Source organism: Haliotis rufescens, unplaced genomic scaffold, assembly GCF_023055435.1.
Source record: "Haliotis rufescens isolate VD_foot unplaced genomic scaffold, xgHalRufe1.0.p SCAF_17, whole genome shotgun sequence".
In the NCBI taxonomy this organism is placed as follows: domain Eukaryota; kingdom Metazoa; phylum Mollusca; class Gastropoda; order Lepetellida; family Haliotidae; genus Haliotis; species Haliotis rufescens.
In genome coordinates this window covers 30044015-30063419 of record NW_025963857.1, presented here as the reverse complement: position 1 = coordinate 30063419, position 19405 = coordinate 30044015, and the positions used below count along the sequence as shown (strand labels likewise).

The window sequence follows — 19405 nt, the reverse complement described above, 5'->3', positions numbered from 1 at the left end:
TGTTGTCACAGTGTCTTATGTTACCACAGTGTCCCGTGTTATCGCAGTGTCTTATGTTACCACAGTGTCCCGTGTTATCGAAGTGTCATGTTGTCAGTGTCTCATGTTACCACAGTGTCCCATGTTATCACAGTGTCTCGTGTTATCATATTGTCTGATCTTACCAAGTTTCCCATGTTACCACAGTGATTCTTGTTATCACAGTGTCTCATGTTATCAAAGTGTCTCACGGTATCACAATGTCTCATGGTATCACAATGTCTCATGGTATCACAATGTCTCATGGTATCACAATGTCTTATGGTATCACAGTGTCTCATGGTATCACAATGTCTCATGGTATCACGGTGTCTCATGGTATCACAGTGTCTTAGGGTATCACAGTGTCTTATTTTATCAACGTATCCTATCTCGTGTTATCACAGTCCCATGTTATCACAGTCTCGTGTTATCACAGTCTCGTGTTATCACAGTCTCGTGTTATCACAGTCTCGTGTTATCACAGTGCGTCATGTTACTGCCGTGATACACACCACAGTCCCAAGTTGTTGGTCGGTGCCCACTAACACGGGGGAATGGGGTGTTTCCAATATGTTGTCTGGCTGATCTTTTACCCAACGACATCAACCTATACTTTGTTTGGACCAAAGTCGATTATTTAGTGGATAAAGTTTATTAAATTGTTTTCAATAAGGTAAAATTACGTTATGACCCCTCCAAAAAAACCCAACCAAACAAACACACAACAAAAAACAAAACCAAACCAACAAAACAAAAACAAAACAAGACAAAACAAAACAATAACACACATAAAAACACAAAAACAACAACAACAAACCAAACCAAAACAAAACAAAAAACCAACAACAAACAATTCAAAACAAAACAAAACAAAAAACCAAAACAAAACAAAACAAAAAACCAACAACAAACAAAACAAAACAAAACAAATACAACAACAACAACAAAAAATAAAAAAATGTGTATGTTATACACTGGCTGGTGAATGTCAGTGTGCGTCGTGGTGCACAGGTGGTTGAGTGTCGCTGTGCACTGGTTGGCGTGATTGGTATACTGGTTGTTGAGTATTGTTGTGCACTGGTTGGCGTGATTGGTATACTGGTTGTTGAGTGTCGCTGTGCACTGGTTGGCGTGATTGGTATACTGGTTGTTTAGTATTGTTGTGCACTGGTTGACGTGATTGGTATACTGGTTGTTGAGTATTGTTGTGCACTGGTTGGCTTGATTGGTATACTGGTTGTTAGTGTCACTGTGTACTGGTTGGCGTGATTGGTATACTGGTTGTTGAGTATTGTTGTGCACTGGTTGCCGTGTGTGGTATACTGGTTGTTGAGTATTGTTGTGCACTGGTTGCCGTGTGTGGTATACTGGTTGTTGAGTATTGTTGTGCACTGGTTGGCGTGATTTGTATACTGGTTGTTGAGTATTGTTGTGCCCTGGTTGACGTGATTGGTATACTGGTTGTTGAGTATTGTTGTGCACTGGTTGGCGTCATTGGTATACTGGTTGTTGAGTGTCGCTGTGCACTGGTTGACTTGTTTGGTATACTGGTTGTTGAGTATTGTTGTGCACTGGTTGGCGTGATTGGTATACTGGTTGTTGAGTATTGTTGTCCACTGGTTGCCGTGTGTGGTATACTGGTTGTTGAGTATTGTTGTCCACTGGTTGCCGTGTGTGGTATACTGGCTTTTGGGTGTCGTTGTGCACTTGTTGACGTGTGTGGTATACTGCTTGTTGAGTGCCCTGCACTGGTTGCCGTGTGTGGTTTACTGATTGTTGAGTATTGTTGTGCACTGGCTGACGTGTGTGGTATACTGGTTGATAATGGCGTTGTGCACTGGTTGACGTGTGTGGTACACTGGTTGTTGAGTGCCCTGCACTGGTTGACGTGTGTGGTATACTGGTTGTTGAGTGCCCTGCACTGGTTGACGTGTGTGGTATACTGGTTGTTGAGTGCCCTGCACTGGTTGACGTGTGTGGTACACTGGTTGTTGAGTGCCCTGCACTGGTTGACGTGTGTGGTACACTGGTTGTTGAGTGCCCTGCACTGGTTGACGTGTGTGGTACACTGGTTGTTGAGTGCCCTGCACTGGTTGACGTGTGTGGTACACTGGTTGTTGAGTGCCCTGCACTGGTTGACGTGTGTGGTATACTGGTTGTTGAGTGCCCTGCACTGGTTGACGTGTGTGGTATACTGGTTGTTGAGTGCCCTGCACTGGTTGACGTGTGTGGTATACTGGTTGTTGAGTGCCCTGCACTGGTTGACGTGTGTGGTATACTGGTTGTTGAGTGCCCTGCACTGGTTGCCGTGTGTGGTACACTGGTTGTTGAGTGCCCTGCACTGGTTGACGTGTGTGGTACACTGGTTGTTGAGTGCCCTGCACTGGTTGACGTGTGTGGTACACTGGTTGTTGAGTGCCCTGCACTGGTTGACGTGTGTGGTATACTGGTTGTTGAGTGCCCTGCACTGGTTGACGTGTGTGGTATACTGGTTGTTGAGTGTCGTTGTGCACTGGCTGACGTGTGTGGTATACTGGTTGTTGAGTGCCCTGCACTGGTTGACGTGTGTGGTATACTGGTTGTTGAGTGCCCTGCACTGGTTGACGTGTGTGGTATACTGGTTGTTGAGTGTCGTTGTGCACTGGTTGACGTGTGTGGTACACTGGTTGTTGAGTGTCGTTGTGCACTGGTTGACGTGTGTGGTATACTGGTTGTTGAGTGCCCTGCACTGGTTGACGTGTGTGGTATACTGGTTGTTGAGTGTCGTTGTGCACTGGTTGACGTGTGTGGTATACTGGTTGTTGAGTGCCCTGCACTGGTTGCCGTGTGTGGTACACTGGTTGTTGAGTGCCCTGCACTGGTTGCCGTGTGTGGTACACTGGTTGTTGAGTGCCCTGCACTGGCTGACGTGTGTGGTACACTGGTTGTTGAGTGCCCTGCACTGGCTGACGTGTGTGGTATACTGGTTGTTGAGTGCCCTGCACTGGTTGACGTGTGTGGTACACTGGTTGTTGAGTGCCCTGCACTGGTTGACGTGTGTGGTACACTGGTTGTTGAGTGCCCTGCACTGGCTGACGTGTGTGGTATACTGGTTGTTGAGTGCCCTGCACTGGCTGACGTGTGTGGTACACTGGTTGTTGAGTGCCCTGCACTGGCTGACGTGTGTGGTACACTGGTTGTTGAGTGCCCTGCACTGGCTGACGTGTGTGGTATACTGGTTGTTGAGTGCCCTGCACTGGCTGACGTGTGTGGTACACTGGTTGTTGAGTGCCCTGCACTGGCTGACGTGTGTGGTATACTGGTTGTTGAGTGCCCTGCACTGGTTGACGTGTGTGGTATACTGATTGTTGAGTGCCCTGCACTGGTTGACGTGTGTGGTACACTGGTTGTTGAGTGCCCTGCACTGGTTGACGTGTGTGGTATACTGGTTGTTGAGTGCCCTGCACTGGCTGACGTGTGTGGTACACTGGTTGTTGAGTGCCCTGCACTGGCTGACGTGTGTGGTATACTGGTTGTTGAGTGCCCTGCACTGGTTGACGTGTGTGGTATACTGGTTGTTGAGTGCCCTGCACTGGTTGACGTGTGTGGTATACTGGTTGTTGAGTGTCGTTGTGCACTGGTTGACGTGTGTGGTACACTGGTTGTTGAGTGTCGTTGTGCACTGGTTGACGTGTGTGGTATACTGGTTGTTGAGTGCCCTGCACTGGTTGACGTGTGTGGTATACTGGTTGTTGAGTGTCGTTGTGCACTGGTTGACGTGTGTGGTATACTGGTTGTTGAGTGCCCTGCACTGGTTGCCGTGTGTGGTACACTGGTTGTTGAGTGCCCTGCACTGGTTGCCGTGTGTGGTACACTGGTTGTTGAGTGCCCTGCACTGGCTGACGTGTGTGGTACACTGGTTGTTGAGTGCCCTGCACTGGCTGACGTGTGTGGTATACTGGTTGTTGAGTGCCCTGCACTGGTTGACGTGTGTGGTACACTGGTTGTTGAGTGCCCTGCACTGGTTGACGTGTGTGGTACACTGGTTGTTGAGTGCCCTGCACTGGCTGACGTGTGTGGTATACTGGTTGTTGAGTGCCCTGCACTGGCTGACGTGTGTGGTACACTGGTTGTTGAGTGCCCTGCACTGGCTGACGTGTGTGGTACACTGGTTGTTGAGTGCCCTGCACTGGCTGACGTGTGTGGTATACTGGTTGTTGAGTGTCGTTGTGCACTGGCTGACGTGTGTGGTACACTGGTTGTTGAGTGCCCTGCACTGGCTGACGTGTGTGGTATACTGGTTGTTGAGTGCCCTGCACTGGTTGACGTGTGTGGTATACTGATTGTTGAGTGCCCTGCACTGGTTGACGTGTGTGGTACACTGGTTGTTGAGTGCCCTGCACTGGTTGACGTGTGTGGTATACTGGTTGTTGAGTGCCCTGCACTGGCTGACGTGTGTGGTACACTGGTTGTTGAGTGCCCTGCACTGGCTGACGTGTGTGGTATACTGGTTGTTGAGTGCCCTGCACTGGTTGACGTGTGTGGTATACTGATTGTTGAGTGCCCTGCACTGGTTGACGTGTGTGGTACACTGGTTGTTGAGTGCCCTGCACTGGTTGACGTGTGTGGTACACTGGTTGTTGAGTTCCCTGCACTGGCTGACGTGTGTGGTATACTGGTTGTTGAGTGCCCTGCACTGGTTGACGTGTGTGGTATACTGGTTGTTGAGTGCCCTGCACTGGCTGACGTGTGTGGTATACTGGTTGTTGAGTGTCGTTGTGCACTTGTTGACGTGTGTGGTACACTGGTTGTTGAGTGCCCTGCACTGGTTGACGTGTGTGGTACACTGGTTGTTGAGTGTCGTTGTGCACTGGTTGACGTGTGTGGTACACTGGTTGTTGAGTGCCCTGCACTGGCTGACGTGTGTGGTACACTGGTTGTTGAGTGTCGTTGTGCACTGGTTGACGTGTGTGGTATACTGGTTGTTGAGTGCCCTGCACTGGTTGACGTGTGTGGTATACTGGTTGTTGAGTGCCCTGCACTGGTTGACGTGTGTGGTATACTGATTGTTGAGTGCCCTGCACTGGCTGACGTGTGTGGTATACTGGTTGTTGAGTGCCCTGCACTGGTTGACGTGTGTGGTATACTGGTTGTTGAGTGCCCTGCACTGGTTGACGTGTGTGGTATACTGGTTGTTGAGTGCCCTGCACTGGTTGACGTGTGTGGTATACTGGTTGTTGAGTGCCCTGCACTGGTTGACGTGTGTGGTATACTGGTTGTTGAGTGCCCTGCACTGGTTGACGTGTGTGGTATACTGATTGTTGAGTGCCCTGCACTGGTTGACGTGTGTGGTATACTGATTGTTGAGTGCCCTGCACTGGTTGACGTGTGTGGTATACTGGTTGTTGAGTGCCCTGCACTGGTTGACGTGTGTGGTATACTGGTTGTTGAGTGCCCTGCACTGGTTGACGTGTGTGGTACACTGGTTGTTGAGTTCCCTGCACTGGTTGACGTGTGTGGTACACTGGTTGTTGAGTGTCGTTGTGCACTGGTTGCCGTATGTGGTATACTGGTTGTTGAGTTCCCTGCACTGGTTGCCGTGTGTGGTTTACTGATTGTTGAGTATTGTTGTGCACTGGCTGAAGTGTGTGGTATACTGGTTGATGATGGCGTTGTGCACTGGTTGACGTGTGTGGTATACTGGTTGTTGAGTGCCCTGCACTGGTTGCCGTGTGTGGTTTACTGATTGTTGAGTATTGTTGTGCACTGGCTGACGTGTGTGGTATACTGGTTGATGATGGCGTTGTGCACTGGTTGACGTGTGTGGTATACTGGTTGTTGAGTGCCCTGCACTGGTTGCCGTGTGTGGTTTACTGATTGTTGAGTATTGTTGTGCACTGGCTGACGTGTATGGTATACTGGTTGATGATGGCGTTGTGCACTGGTTGACGTGTGTGGTACACTGGTTGTTGAGTGCCCTGCACTGGTTGCCGTATGTGGTATACTGGTTGTTGAGTGCCCTGCACTGGTTGCCGTGTGTGGTTTACTGATTGTTGAGTATTGTTGTGCACTGGCTGACGTGTGTGGTATACTGGTTGATGATGGCGTTGTGCACTGGTTGACGTGTGTGGTATACTGGTTGTTGAGTGCCCTGCACTGGTTGCCGTGTGTGGTTTACTGATTGTTGAGTATTGTTGTGCACTGGCTGACGTGTATGGTATACTGGTTGATGATGGCGTTGTGCACTGGTTGACGTGTGTGGTACACTGGTTGTTGAGTGCCCTGCACTGGTTGCCGTATGTGGTATACTGGTTGTTGAGTGCCCTGCACTGGTTGCCGTGTGTGGTTTACTGATTGTTGAGTATTGTTGTGCACTGGCTGACGTGTGTGGTATACTGATTGATGATGGCGTTGTGCACTGGTAGACGTGTTCGATTATACTGGTAAGGTGTATGCTGTAAATATGCTGGGTAATATTACTAGTTGAGAACTTGTTACTGTATGCTAGGTGTTGTGTATCGTTGTTGTTTATACTAATATTGATTTGGAGCGATGTTCACCTCAGATTACGATATTGATCAGTTAAGTCCATGTCGATATACAATAAAACCTCCTTAGCTCGAACGCTGATAACTCGATATGTAGCGTTACGACGAAATTGAAAATGCATTGTACCCGCAGAATCCTCATTATACCTCCATGTGATCTGATTGGTTCACGTGGTCCTGATAAAATACGCTGCATCCCACCTTTGAGGGAAATAAATTTCTGCGTGAGAATTAATCACTTTTACCCCGCCCCGAAGAAAACAGACTGCATGTGGATTTCTCAGCCGGTACATATATCCCATAGATCCCGCTTCGAAGCAAAACTTGTATGGCAAGCAACAGTTTGGCCGAAGTAACCTACGAAAACTGCTCGTTATATCCGAAATTTGTCATACGCATTAGCATAAACATGTAATACCTCACGTTGGGGACATTATTTGGGTTCGTCTGAAACAGAATATTCGGTAATTCCGATGATGATTGGTGTCATTCATTGGTGTTCATACTATGCGATACAGCTATTTCGTCTTCTATTTGTGCTGTGTGTATCCTGTCATTTCATTAAAGGCAGCGGGGTAGCCAAGTTGCTAAAGAGTAGACAGGTCATGTCGAGACCCGAGTTCGATTCCCCCTTGGAGACTAGAAGTACAGACCCTGCTGACCACCCCCTATGGATACATTCAAAACGTCAGCTCCAAAGAATAAGCAGTCTCGAATATCTGCCGAAACAGATTCCTAAGAGCGGAAACGGCAAATTAGTGAAAAGTATACGAACGGATCACTGAAAATCAGCGATGACACCAGGTGTTCGCGAAAAGGATACACATGTTCCGCCCTACCCGTTGCATCCATCACTCACAATTTTCATAGAAATCGCAAGTGCCAGTGAGCTTGATGTGGGAGGAAAGTCAGAGGTGATGCAGGTCTGAGACGTTTACCACTTCGGTGAAACCAACGAGCAGGGGTATGGTGCTGACAAACCCAGAAACATTATCGGGGTGAACAGGAATCGAACCCACATCATTTCTGGCGTGCTCAAGGGACGCAACTCTGCACAGCGAATTGCGGCGCCTTAGACGACTGGGCCACCCGTGCCCCTAGTAGGGGATAGCATCGCGCATGACCTGACTACCACACATATAGCGGCGTAGATCAATACTCCCTCACTGGCAAGGGCAGAAGATGTCATAATTACGACAACTTTGTTGGCCTGTCAAAATAGAAACCCGTAATTTACAAACATTTACAACTAAGTAAAAGTATTCATTTCTGCACTTTCCAATCTTAATGGATGTTAATGTTTTTTATGAACCTAATGTGGAATTAATAATGTTCGTGTTAAATGACATTTCTTTTAGCTCAGGATTTGAGTTGTAAAACAATCCTCCGACATACGAGATTCAATTAGATTCACTGCTTCTTGTCCGCTGAGAGTGATGAAGGTATCTAAGTAGGTTACGGATCCCGTTGAGACTTTCCATATCTTTTTTTCGGAGACCTTTTTCATCACATCTTTTCGTTAGGAAATCTATGTAACACTTGCGAGACAGAAAAAATTTCAAGAGATACTCTCCCGAATCCCCGATTTATTAGTGAAGTTTGTTGCAAATGTGCTAAATATTGATTTGCAATTCATTTCATTTGGGCAAAATAACTCTGTGATCAATGGTGTTGACATTATTTAAGATTTGATGGCGAAGATGTAGTTCTATTTCATTTCCACTCGTTTGATGAGAACGCGAAAGTTTGCCCCTGCGGCGCATGAATAACATAAGAAGTAGTCCATTTCTTGAAGAAATAGTGCAGAACGATGTCGGGTGTTAGCATACGAGGATGGCTCGTGCTTTCTCGGGGCTTAATGTCGTCTTTCCATCATCTGTGTTGGACTCGGTCTGAAGCTTGCGACATGGAAAGTGTCATATATTTTGAAAGATAATATCCTTCTCCTCGATGCGCACCGGAAGTCCTCTCGAGCCACTCACGGGCGCAGGAAGTCTAAACAAAGCAGTCGGTGAAAACCCAGCAATCGACAAAGTACGCGGGAAATGAGAGGAGATGCATTAAGTAAAAGACCTGATACCGGTTATTACTGTTTTTGTTCGCATTTCAGATCGATCTTGGTAGTCATGGCAACGATTCCGTGAGCGGAACAAATTTAAGTGCTCCCGGCATAACAGGCCTATTAGAGGAAAATAAGTTATTTTAACAAATAAAGATATCTTGATCTCGCCAAAGCGCGCACGGCGTTATTACAGAGCAATGTCGGACGCTCTTCCGCTTTCCTTCCAGAAAATATTAAAAGTTTCCACAGTGAGATCGAAACCCGATAGTTGATTAATACAGTTTTGCGCGTCAGGAAGATGGGACAATACATCGTTATTAAGGCATTTCCATGCACAGAGTCGGGGCAAATCGCTGCTAGACGGCAAATTACTCAGTGATAACGTACACAACTTTCCTATATTTAAATCTTATGAGACGGCCTTTCGGTGGGGTCCGCGGTGGTCGTGATTGGCGGAGGGGAAGCCAGGGCAGAGAAAAGAAGCCAAGACGGAGACCCCACTGCGCTAATAAAGGCGGGTCGAGATTAAAGGCCCAATCTAACGCTATAGGGGGTCTTCTGTATTGTCGGAGAGACCACAGGATTACTGATGAAACCATTTCGTCATCATCAGTGAGGTTATCGAGGATAAAACCGGCTCTGGAGGAATTACAAAGATATCAATGCCGCGGTATTTTATACGTCGGAAGGCGCGAAGGGTTTCGCAGGATGAACTTTGCTTGTAACTGGGAAAATGTTGCCCCAACAAGGCTAATCTCTTTCTATTACGGGATCAGATTTTTTTCTAAACCTACCTGTTAGAATTAGTCAAATTTCTTTAAGAAAGTTAATGCTTAAATAAGAAAGTTTCTAAATAATCAGATTATTGGATTAGAAAAAAGTACATTGGCGACAGTATTACGTCTTGGGACTTGAGTCATTATGTGAGTTATATGAAACAGGATGAGATTTATAGGGAAAATAGGGGGAAAACAACATATGTGGAATTGATGGTTAGACGAAAATATGTTTGATAATTTTATTTTCCGGCTTCCTAACCTGATACCATAATCTTTTCTCTCGGTTAAATTTAGTAGTATGATATTTTATATTAATGCAATTTATTCATATTCACTTGATTTATATATTTTTAGCGGTTTAATTTTGGCAATCTGATATTTTGGAGTAACTGTAATATGTGCACATTCTTTTGCTTCAGGTATATTTCTAATGCTGGTAATTAAAATACAAGTCATGAACAATATGTATGCATGCATAATTAAAAGTATTATTTTTTATTTATTGTTAGGATAAATAGGAATAAATAGTTTTTATACGTAAAATTACGCAAAATATTAATTTTAAGGATGGTTTAAAAGAAACCATGAAAATGGATACGGAAGGATTAGAAAAAGAAATATTGTATTGATATTTTTAAATTGTAATGAATATTTTTTACATGTCAAAACAGTCATCGTGGTACAAAAACGTATAACATGTATACGCAAGTATAATGTTCAAGTTGACAAGACGTACATGTTTATTTCACTTGTTTTAGGGTTTGGACAACGTATTAAGTAGACTTCTTAAGTACTGTTTATATGCAATAACAGTCTAAGTACATACTTGGAACAGTATTGGCCAATCAGTAGAATATGTAGTATTCCTGTCTTTGTGATTCTAAAACTTAAATTACTATTCCATATTCCTTATTTCGTTTATATTATTATTGTTTTTAGTTATTCTTGAATTTGTTTTACAGATTTTTTTTCTATGAGTGGCTTATTATAAAGTCGCAACACTATCTGGAAAAAAACGATGTAAAGCATCTAGCCTGTTAATATTTTGCTGTTGCTGCTGCTGCTACTCCTACTCCTCCTCCTCCTCCTCCTCCTCCCACCACCACCACCACCACTACTACTACTACTACTACTACCACCACCACCACCACCACCACCACCACCACCACTACTACTACTACTACTACTACTTCTACCACTACTACTACTACTACTACTACTACTACTACTACTACTACTACTACTACTACTACTACTACTACCAATACTACTACTACTACTACTACCACTACTACTACCACTACTACTACCACCAATATTAGTACTACTACTTCTACCACTACTACTACCACTACTACTACCACCAATATTACTACTACTACTTCTACTACTACTACTTCTACTACTACTACTACTACTACTACTACTACTACTACTACTACTACTACCAATATTACTACTACTAATATTACTGTTTCTACTATTACTACTACCAAAATTACTACTACTACTACTACCACTACTTATACTTCCACTACTACTGGGGCGGTCGGGTAGCCTAGTGGTTAAAGCGTTCGCTCGTCACGCCGAAGACCCGGGTTCGATTCCCGACATGGGTACAATGCGTGAAGCCCATTTCTGGTGTCCCCCGCCGTGATATTGCTGGAACAAAACCATACTCACTCACTCTCTCCACTACTACTACTACTACTACTACTACTACTACTACTACTACTACTACGACTACTACTACTACCACCAATATTACTAATACTACAACTGAAAACAATAATGCTGTAAATAATACTGATGATAATGATGATGATGTTGTTGATGTTGATGGTAACGATGACTGTGACGACATTAAGAATAAACACAATGGAATTGTTCAATGCGCTGTGCAGATGGTACGGTTACGAAATCCACTTTAAATACATATACAATGACTGTTCGCTACAAATAGCCCAAATAATTGCTATTATCTCTGATAGGTAAACGTGATACGATGCTCAAGATACATATTCGTGTAGCTGTAAACATTCGAACTATGTAAGGCCTCACCTATATATATTTTTTAAAGGTACCAATACCACAAAACACCACAGTGAACGAGAGCCTGCTAAATTAACCTATACACACAAGGAAAGTACTCATCAAATTCAGAGAAGCGGCTCATCAATAGTGCTGACTTAAAGGCCATTACTTTGATTTATAAATGTTAACGTCTTGTACGGTGAGATAACATTCTCCCCAACGCGAGCCAAAGTTCACAAACGATTATAGCAGTCCCCAATCTGTAATTGTTAATTTGTTATGAAAATACACTGTTAGGATGCCTCCCTCTCTTCAGCCCGAGGGGGTCGGGCGGTGGGCGATGTCACCTAGAGATGGAACTCGAGACCCTTGTCACGTGACATCAGGAAAAACAGGATAAAATCCATCTTTTGTTGTCTTTTAGATGCACGCTTGACTGTGTAAAATGACGACAATAGAGGAGAAATATTGTGTTGATTAAACAATATTTTATCGGTTAACAAGCATTTGCACTATGCTTTGTAATGAACTTCAGAAATCCAAGACGGAGTGACGTCGTCCGACGTGTGTCACGCTCAAGGGCCGTAACTCTGAATACTGCCAAATCCCATTACGCTTTGTTCTGGCGCATGCCCACTGACAACAATTGAGTAGAAAACAGCCCGTCTTGTCTGGAAACCGTATCATCAGACTGACAGTCAAAAGCTTGCTTTGTGCGTAGGCTTATATGTATCAAGAAAGCCCCAATCTACGCACTAATTTACCTGAGAAAAATCCCATTTGCTGTTATAATTTATTTGTCCTTTAACAATCAATATCACACTCCATGCTAATTAAGAAACCACTGTTTCGATAATTGCGCAGAATGCTGACAGTGAAAGTATTATATTTTGCACCTTGTCAGAATAAATATTGAATCCAAAGCTTTCTTATAATTATTCTTTTTGTTTGCAGATTAATGAAGTGAAAACACAATGCGGAGGTTTGAAAATATAAATCAATAATACAAGCTGAAAATATTAACTGAAATTGTATTCTTTAATTGATTTCGAAATTTCCACTGATATCTTCATCAATTGATCTGACCGTTTATATGTGACATTTCTATTTAGTCTTTGAGAGTACCCATTGACATTTGCAACTTTGAAATCAACAAATCGATGTGATAAGTGTTTGTCCAAACAAACATATTGCTATATTCCTCTACACGCATGGTGCTTAAAATATTTTACCTAGCAAGGCATATTTCACACGTTACTGAACATTTTACAATTTTTACCTTTTAAAGTTAGATCATTCAAGGCCTCGGTAAAGCTTTCAAAAAGTTTTATGGTAGAAATGTGGAGGACATTTCCTAATTTGACGCATCAGTGACAAAAATGATGTCCGATGCAATTTCCTAATTTTGACTTGTACCATAATATTATGTTCCCGTGTTTTTTTTCATGTGACAAATTGACTTGGCTTTGCATGTGTTTGTGACGGGAGCCACCTTTGGGCAGGGTATGCGCCGCACAACTGGTATCATAAATAGTTATAGTGATTCCTAAACACATACTGATGGTACAAATGGAATTGGCCTCGGAACTGAAGCAATTTCTTTTGATTATGGAAAGGGTTTTGTCGTTCTTATTGTAAACAGCATGTCTAATAGTTTTAGGAGTCAGCAATAATTCACCTTTTCATTAACACCTGGTATCACTATTTGATAGTTACTCATCAATGCCAGAGAATAATTAGTCTCGATTATCTGCAGACACAGATTCCTTAGCGCGAAGAAGGCAAAATAGTGGTGATAATTTTGTGAATCGATCACTGAAATTCAATAATGCCACCAAGAGAGTAAATACATGCTAAAGATATAGGAATAGTACAATGGACTACTTTTAGTCGAGATTTTTTTATGATTATGGAAAATGGTTTCGTTGATATTATTGTATTATAGATAATATAAAATCTATGTACATGATTAAACGTCATATGAACATAACGAATAGCAATCCAAACAGCAATGGAGTTAAACATCCAAGGACTGTAAGATGAAAAATATTATTGTACATATTATTCAAAATAAATTACCGCCTCTTAAAGCGCGGATTAAATAGTCATGACGAATACACTAACATGAATCTCAATTTATGCCAGTAAGATAATAAAGTCTCAACTGTTTTCTTTACATAGTTTCGTTTCTTTATTTGCAGAAGTTTAATCTATGAGCAAATGCACGTTGATAATTTTAAACAGCTTCAAGAAAATGGGATACCTCTGAGATTAGAAAGTTTTACTTCATGATTCTAGACTATATTTAATGACAATTATATATTTATATATCGAACGTTACATTTAATTATTCTTAACGTATTGTGTATTGTGGACTCATTGACACAGGGCTGTAATGTTTTGTTTCTTTGAACGATATGTTGAAAATATATAGTTAGAAATCTTATTGACATGTTTTTTTGCAAACAAATGCTTTAAAATGAGTCATTATGGAAATGAAAAGTGAAAAGCTGAAAAGGAGGCGTATTGTTCCGCGTTAAGTCTAATTTTCCTTGAGTGAGTGTATATTGCTTAATTCCGCATCAGCAAAATGACAGCTATTCAGCGGCCTTATCTTACCTGTGAAGGTCTCCAAAGAACGCACGAGTTTTGAATTCCTAAAAATACAAAACGAAATTATCCATAACAGAAGAAGTCATAAGCCGTCTGATTCGTTATGAACATGTTGTGCTTGACAGAAGACACGTCAACATGTTGAAAACGGCTCGGTTATTGAAGAGCGCAATACTGTCGTTTTACCTTAAGAAGCAACGAACAGGTCATGTTGAACTTCTTGTGTGTCTGTAAAACCGAACGCATGAATGCCGTTGTTACACTGTTCTCAGGAGAAATGCTACACTGAGTATGTCAAAGACACAATGAGAGGGCAAAGAATATATCGACCGAACGGTGATGTTAAGCTCAAGTATTGTCATACTGCTTGAGAAAGTAGAAAGGTAGTTGAACTAATGCGCACACTCAAACACACGTTGAAGTACATGTGCAATAAAATGTGATCACAATGCGATTTGCTTAGCTCTTGGAGCAGCTTTTGAAATGGAGCAACACTTGTGTGATTATTCAGCTCTGAACTGCTTCTTATTCGTTTTTTTCTCACAAATATTCTTTGTCAAATTCTTCATTCGTCACACACGCTTGTATTTTGATGTAGATTCTTATTCAAACATATAACTTCGAGAATATGTTACATTGCAAAAATGTTTTTGATAAACATAAGTTTTTTATCCGTATGGTCTTATTTCCTTTTCCTATCAGTAGATTGAGAGATGAATTACATCAAGACTTCTTTGTAGGGGTCTGAAAAAGGGAACTTGAAATTCATTTCTAACACCAATCTTTGTGCATCTAATTCATCGATTCCTTCCATATAATGTACGTTTTGTCATTCTGCAACAAAGATTTAAAAGCTAAGAAGTCTTAATTCGCCATGCGAATTACCCCGACTCTACAAAGGCTGTGCCAGAGACAAAGACTGGGATCCGTCTAGCCCCGGGACCTGAGACCGTCACTTCCGCTACTTCCGGTTCTCTGCGAAGTAGAACAATCAAGCTGTCTGGCATCACGTGACAAGAAGGGCCCATTAGTCTTAAGACAAAGTTGTCTTTAATGTTGAGGTTTAGGCAAATGACAACATGACGAGCGAACTGTTTTGGCGTTCCAATTACAAATGACTGAATTAGTAGCTTTTCTTCGTGAGTAATGGTCTTGCGAAGCCCGCATTAGGGTTGTCAAGGAAGCAAAAATCATGTTTCAGTATATACATATTTGCGAGCCAACTTCCATAAATGTCGGTTGAAATTAGGTTTTGTCTAGTGTCCATGTAATAGCATAAGGTTTGTAGTACATACCATCATGATATTTAGTATTTGATATCATTTAGAGTTTGGAAAAAACGTTGAGACATGGAACATTTTTCATAAACAACAATAAAGAGTCATCCATAAACGTTTCACGTCTTCATCAAAATATCAGTGTATTTAAACCTAATACGCAACACACTTATTCAGTGTGGACTACATATATGTCACATTTAATATCTCTTTAGATCCAGTTTCCTATGTTGATAGTAGGTGGCGACCTGGTGGATCGGTCAGCAGGCTCGGTGACTGGCGTGTCCTCGGACCCAGTGGATCGACGCTCACAAGATCAGTCATCAGATTGTCTCTTCTAGGCTTGATTATTTACAATCCGCCGCCATATACATAAGCTGGAATATTGCTAAGTTCTGCGTTAAAACAGCAAACAAAAGAAAGAAAGGAGTACTGAAAAGTACAAAATATATTCAAAAGAAGCTTTGAGATTGCAGGTGAACATGCTTCCAGTTATAGGTAGGTTCAGTTTAATAGGTCATTAAGTAAGAGAATGTATTTCACACTGGAAGTACATGTATGATAAAGCCAGATTTACACTTAAAGGGCTTTCGGGTATTGTATTTCCATAGAAAATATAATAACATTATATATATGAGTAACACATGGAGGCGATTTGAATATGTTCGCCTTATAGAATTACTACAACATATAAATGTTGTTGTCCACTAAACACTTATCGGTTTACAGTAAACAGATGTAACCTGTTTGATAGGTAAATGAATTGGAGTGATTTCTAGGAGTATAACTTTAGAAATAAAGGAGACCAGTGAAACCGCCTCATCTGTTTCATATTTTATCTGTGCATACAGATTCGGAGTGACACAAACTTTCACAAGACTATGACAAGAGGTATAACTTTCCAATAGTCAACTTTCCATTTATGGCGAGCAATATTCCAGTAGCTCCTGCGTTTGGTGTCTAAATATATAATCAAGTAGACTCTTTCTACGAAGATTTTAAAGAGCGTCATATGACTTTTGCTCAAAGGTTTGATCAAGGTTACATCACCCAAGGCCTTAATAAAGCATTCCAAAAGTTTCATGGCAGACATGTGGAGGACATTTCCAAACTTGGCGCATCATTGATCAAAGTGACCTATTTTGATGTGTACCATATATTCCAGTGTTTTTGCAGGTGAAAAATTTACTTTCCTTTGCATGTGTTAGTGACGGCTGCCACCGATAGGGCAGGATACTCTCACCTTTTTTCGTGAACACCTGGTGTCATGATACTAATTCATAAACACATGCTCATGACGGAGTCGGAATCGTACAATAGACTCGGCTTTTAGCATAGATTTCTAATGGCGTGGTTGTTCACATTGTATACTATATGCATATGGGCGAGAGACTGACTGAAATATGTCGTTGAAGGACTCCCGATACACGACATATTGTTTTATTCAGACAAATGAGATCGGTGTGGGTCGTTGCTCACTATATGAATCACTGGATCGGTTGGTCCAGACTCGATCATTTACAGACCGTCGTCATGTAGCTGAAATATTGCTGACTATAACGTGACACAACAAACAAATCTCTCATGATTTTATATCATTATCTCACATAGGCCTTTATCAGGAGATAAATACTTTTTCAAACATCAGAAGCGATATTAAACCAGCCATAAACGGCATGGGTAACTTAAAAGTATGATGGAACCATATGTTTGTTTATTTGTTGTTTAACGCCACACTCAGCAATAGTCCAGCTATATGACGGCGGCCTGTAAATAATCGGGTCTGGACCAGACAATCCAGTGATTGACATCCTGAGCATCGATCCACGCAATTGGGACACGATGACATGCATCAACCAAGTCAGCGAGCCTGACCACCTGATCAGGTCGCCTCTGACGACAAGCATAGTCGCTGGAACCATATGTAACTCTTTTGCATTGTATGCATAAATGTTAACTTACGTTTGCTGTGATTACATGAAAATGAAGCAACTTTAATTTCATTCAGATTATCTTAATTATTTTGAAATAGAAATAACTATGAATATCCTTTTGTCATTAAGGGTTTATCAATCTTTTTGTAGAAGTTGTATACAGAGGTGTATATATTGTGTTTACATATATGTAAATATAATTGACAACTGCAATGAAAACATTGATTATAAGTCAGAGAGACCTCTTTTCATCATGACGTTGCGTGACCGGGTTAGTATGGTTTTACGCTCATAGTAAATTGGCTTCACATTATACCGATCTGGGGAATAGAACCCGTACTTTGGTGGTGACGAGTAAACGCTTTATTAACTAGGCTACCCTAACTGCCCTTATGACGTTGATACACAAGGTAAAGAGTGTTTTGAAGAGTACAAGAAACAAGGTCCTGTTCATCAGAGATGTCAGATCCTCTGATTACAATGTGGGTAATCTGATTAATGGTTTTGATAAGCCTTAACTTCATTTCAGATGCTGGATTGTACTTCCGTTTTCTGTGTCAGATGCTCATATATCACCTTCCAACAACAGGGACTTCTTGCCACAACAATTCAGGCAATGTGTCTGCCCATGTCGCTTTAACACAACCATGCCTTCTACATGTACTTCCTTGGCAATAACTACATACACTATTAACCAACACTTCACATTGACTTCATGATATAAACTTTATCAAACTAACATTTAGTTATTAAAGGCTATATGAAGATAATGTGTAGACCCCGTAGAGATTCCGGGTCAGAATAATTACGTATAATATTAATTGAATGTGTTTGGTTTTTTATAACTTGGTTCATTGCGCGTCATCGTACATCAAGGATCGTTGCTCATCATATTAATTACTTGATTGTCTGGTCGAGAATCGATTATTCGAAGGCCGCCGCCATACAGCTGGAATATTGCTGAGCCGGGCTTTATACAACAAGCAAGACAAAAATGTGGTATAAATAACATAAATATCGGTATGATAAGGATACATATGTCTCAAAAGCTAATTGGACTGACCATGTAAACCTTTTTGTAAATCAGGGTTCATTTGCTCATAGAGGTTTCATCAAATTATTTATGAATTAGTCAAATAGCTGTTCCAAAATGCTAACATTCAATAGGTGGATTATAGGCATGACATCACAAACTTAACACGGACGTGATTTATATTCAGTGTTCATGATACGATTGTCTAGGGGAACTAAGAGGTCATTAAAATTCATGAGTGTTACAGCCTTCCTTTAAGGAATAAATATTCATCGGGAAGGCATGAAATTGAAATCATTTAGTGTCAATTACCAACAGCTTTTTCTTGACCAAAATCCGAAATTTACAAAGATGTGGTACGCTCTGCGATTCAACAGGTGAGCAGACGATATCGTTGGATAATACGATCCAGATGCTTCTATTGTTTGATACGTCCATCGCCCAAATCAAACCCTAAAATTTCCGGCTACCTCACTTCATTGACAATTTAAATGGTAAGAGTCACAGTCGTTTTTCTTAAAATACGAATTAGCTTTGAAATGAGACTAATATGTCCTATTGTACTATCACCTGTTCGCTGTTTATACACTGACTCCCTTTGTGGAGCCACTGCGGAGTATTATTTGAGATCTATACAATGTAAATTGAGTAATTCTCGATTGTATTGCGTAATAAAGGAGAAATGTTTTGGTTTTATTTGGAGTGGAAATGTATGGGCAATTTTGCCGACAATGGCGGTTCTATAACTAACTGTAGCAACTGCATCATCACCCGCGATACTTTCTGCCTGAACGCTACGTGACAATGCCATCGCGCTTCATTCAACAAACGATCAACATTTATACGGTATCTGTTTTCGTTCTGGGTGATAACATGCTAATAATCGCTCGCCTTAATGTTGTCACAAGGTTTCAGTCGCAATGTAACAAAGACAGATTCAATATGTTAAATCGCCGCGACAATTACCCAAATCCATATTTTATATAATGGCGTATTAGGCGTTTTCATTAATTTAAGGGTAAAAGTAATTACCCTCCCCCCACGGGACGAGAGGCCGGCCGCGCAAACATCGCAAGTCCCACTGCGCCTCTGATATTAGTCGTCTATTGTGCAGCTAGCAGTAAT

General features: G+C 41.8%; 1 protein-coding gene across 1 annotated transcript; it reads right to left on the bottom strand.

Moving 5' to 3' along the window:
• Nucleotides 1–1172: 1172 nt before the first annotated feature.
• Nucleotides 1173–19091, bottom strand: LOC125381072 (probable cyclin-dependent serine/threonine-protein kinase DDB_G0292550). Its single transcript, XM_048397262.1, has 3 exons — nucleotides 19032–19091; nucleotides 1923–5590; nucleotides 1173–1764 (listed from the first exon to the last, which is right to left on the bottom strand). Exons 1-3 carry the CDS (start codon nucleotides 19089–19091, stop codon nucleotides 1173–1175), a joined length of 4320 nt encoding a protein of 1439 aa, XP_048253219.1.
• Between the last annotated feature and the right edge of the window lie 314 nt (nucleotides 19092–19405).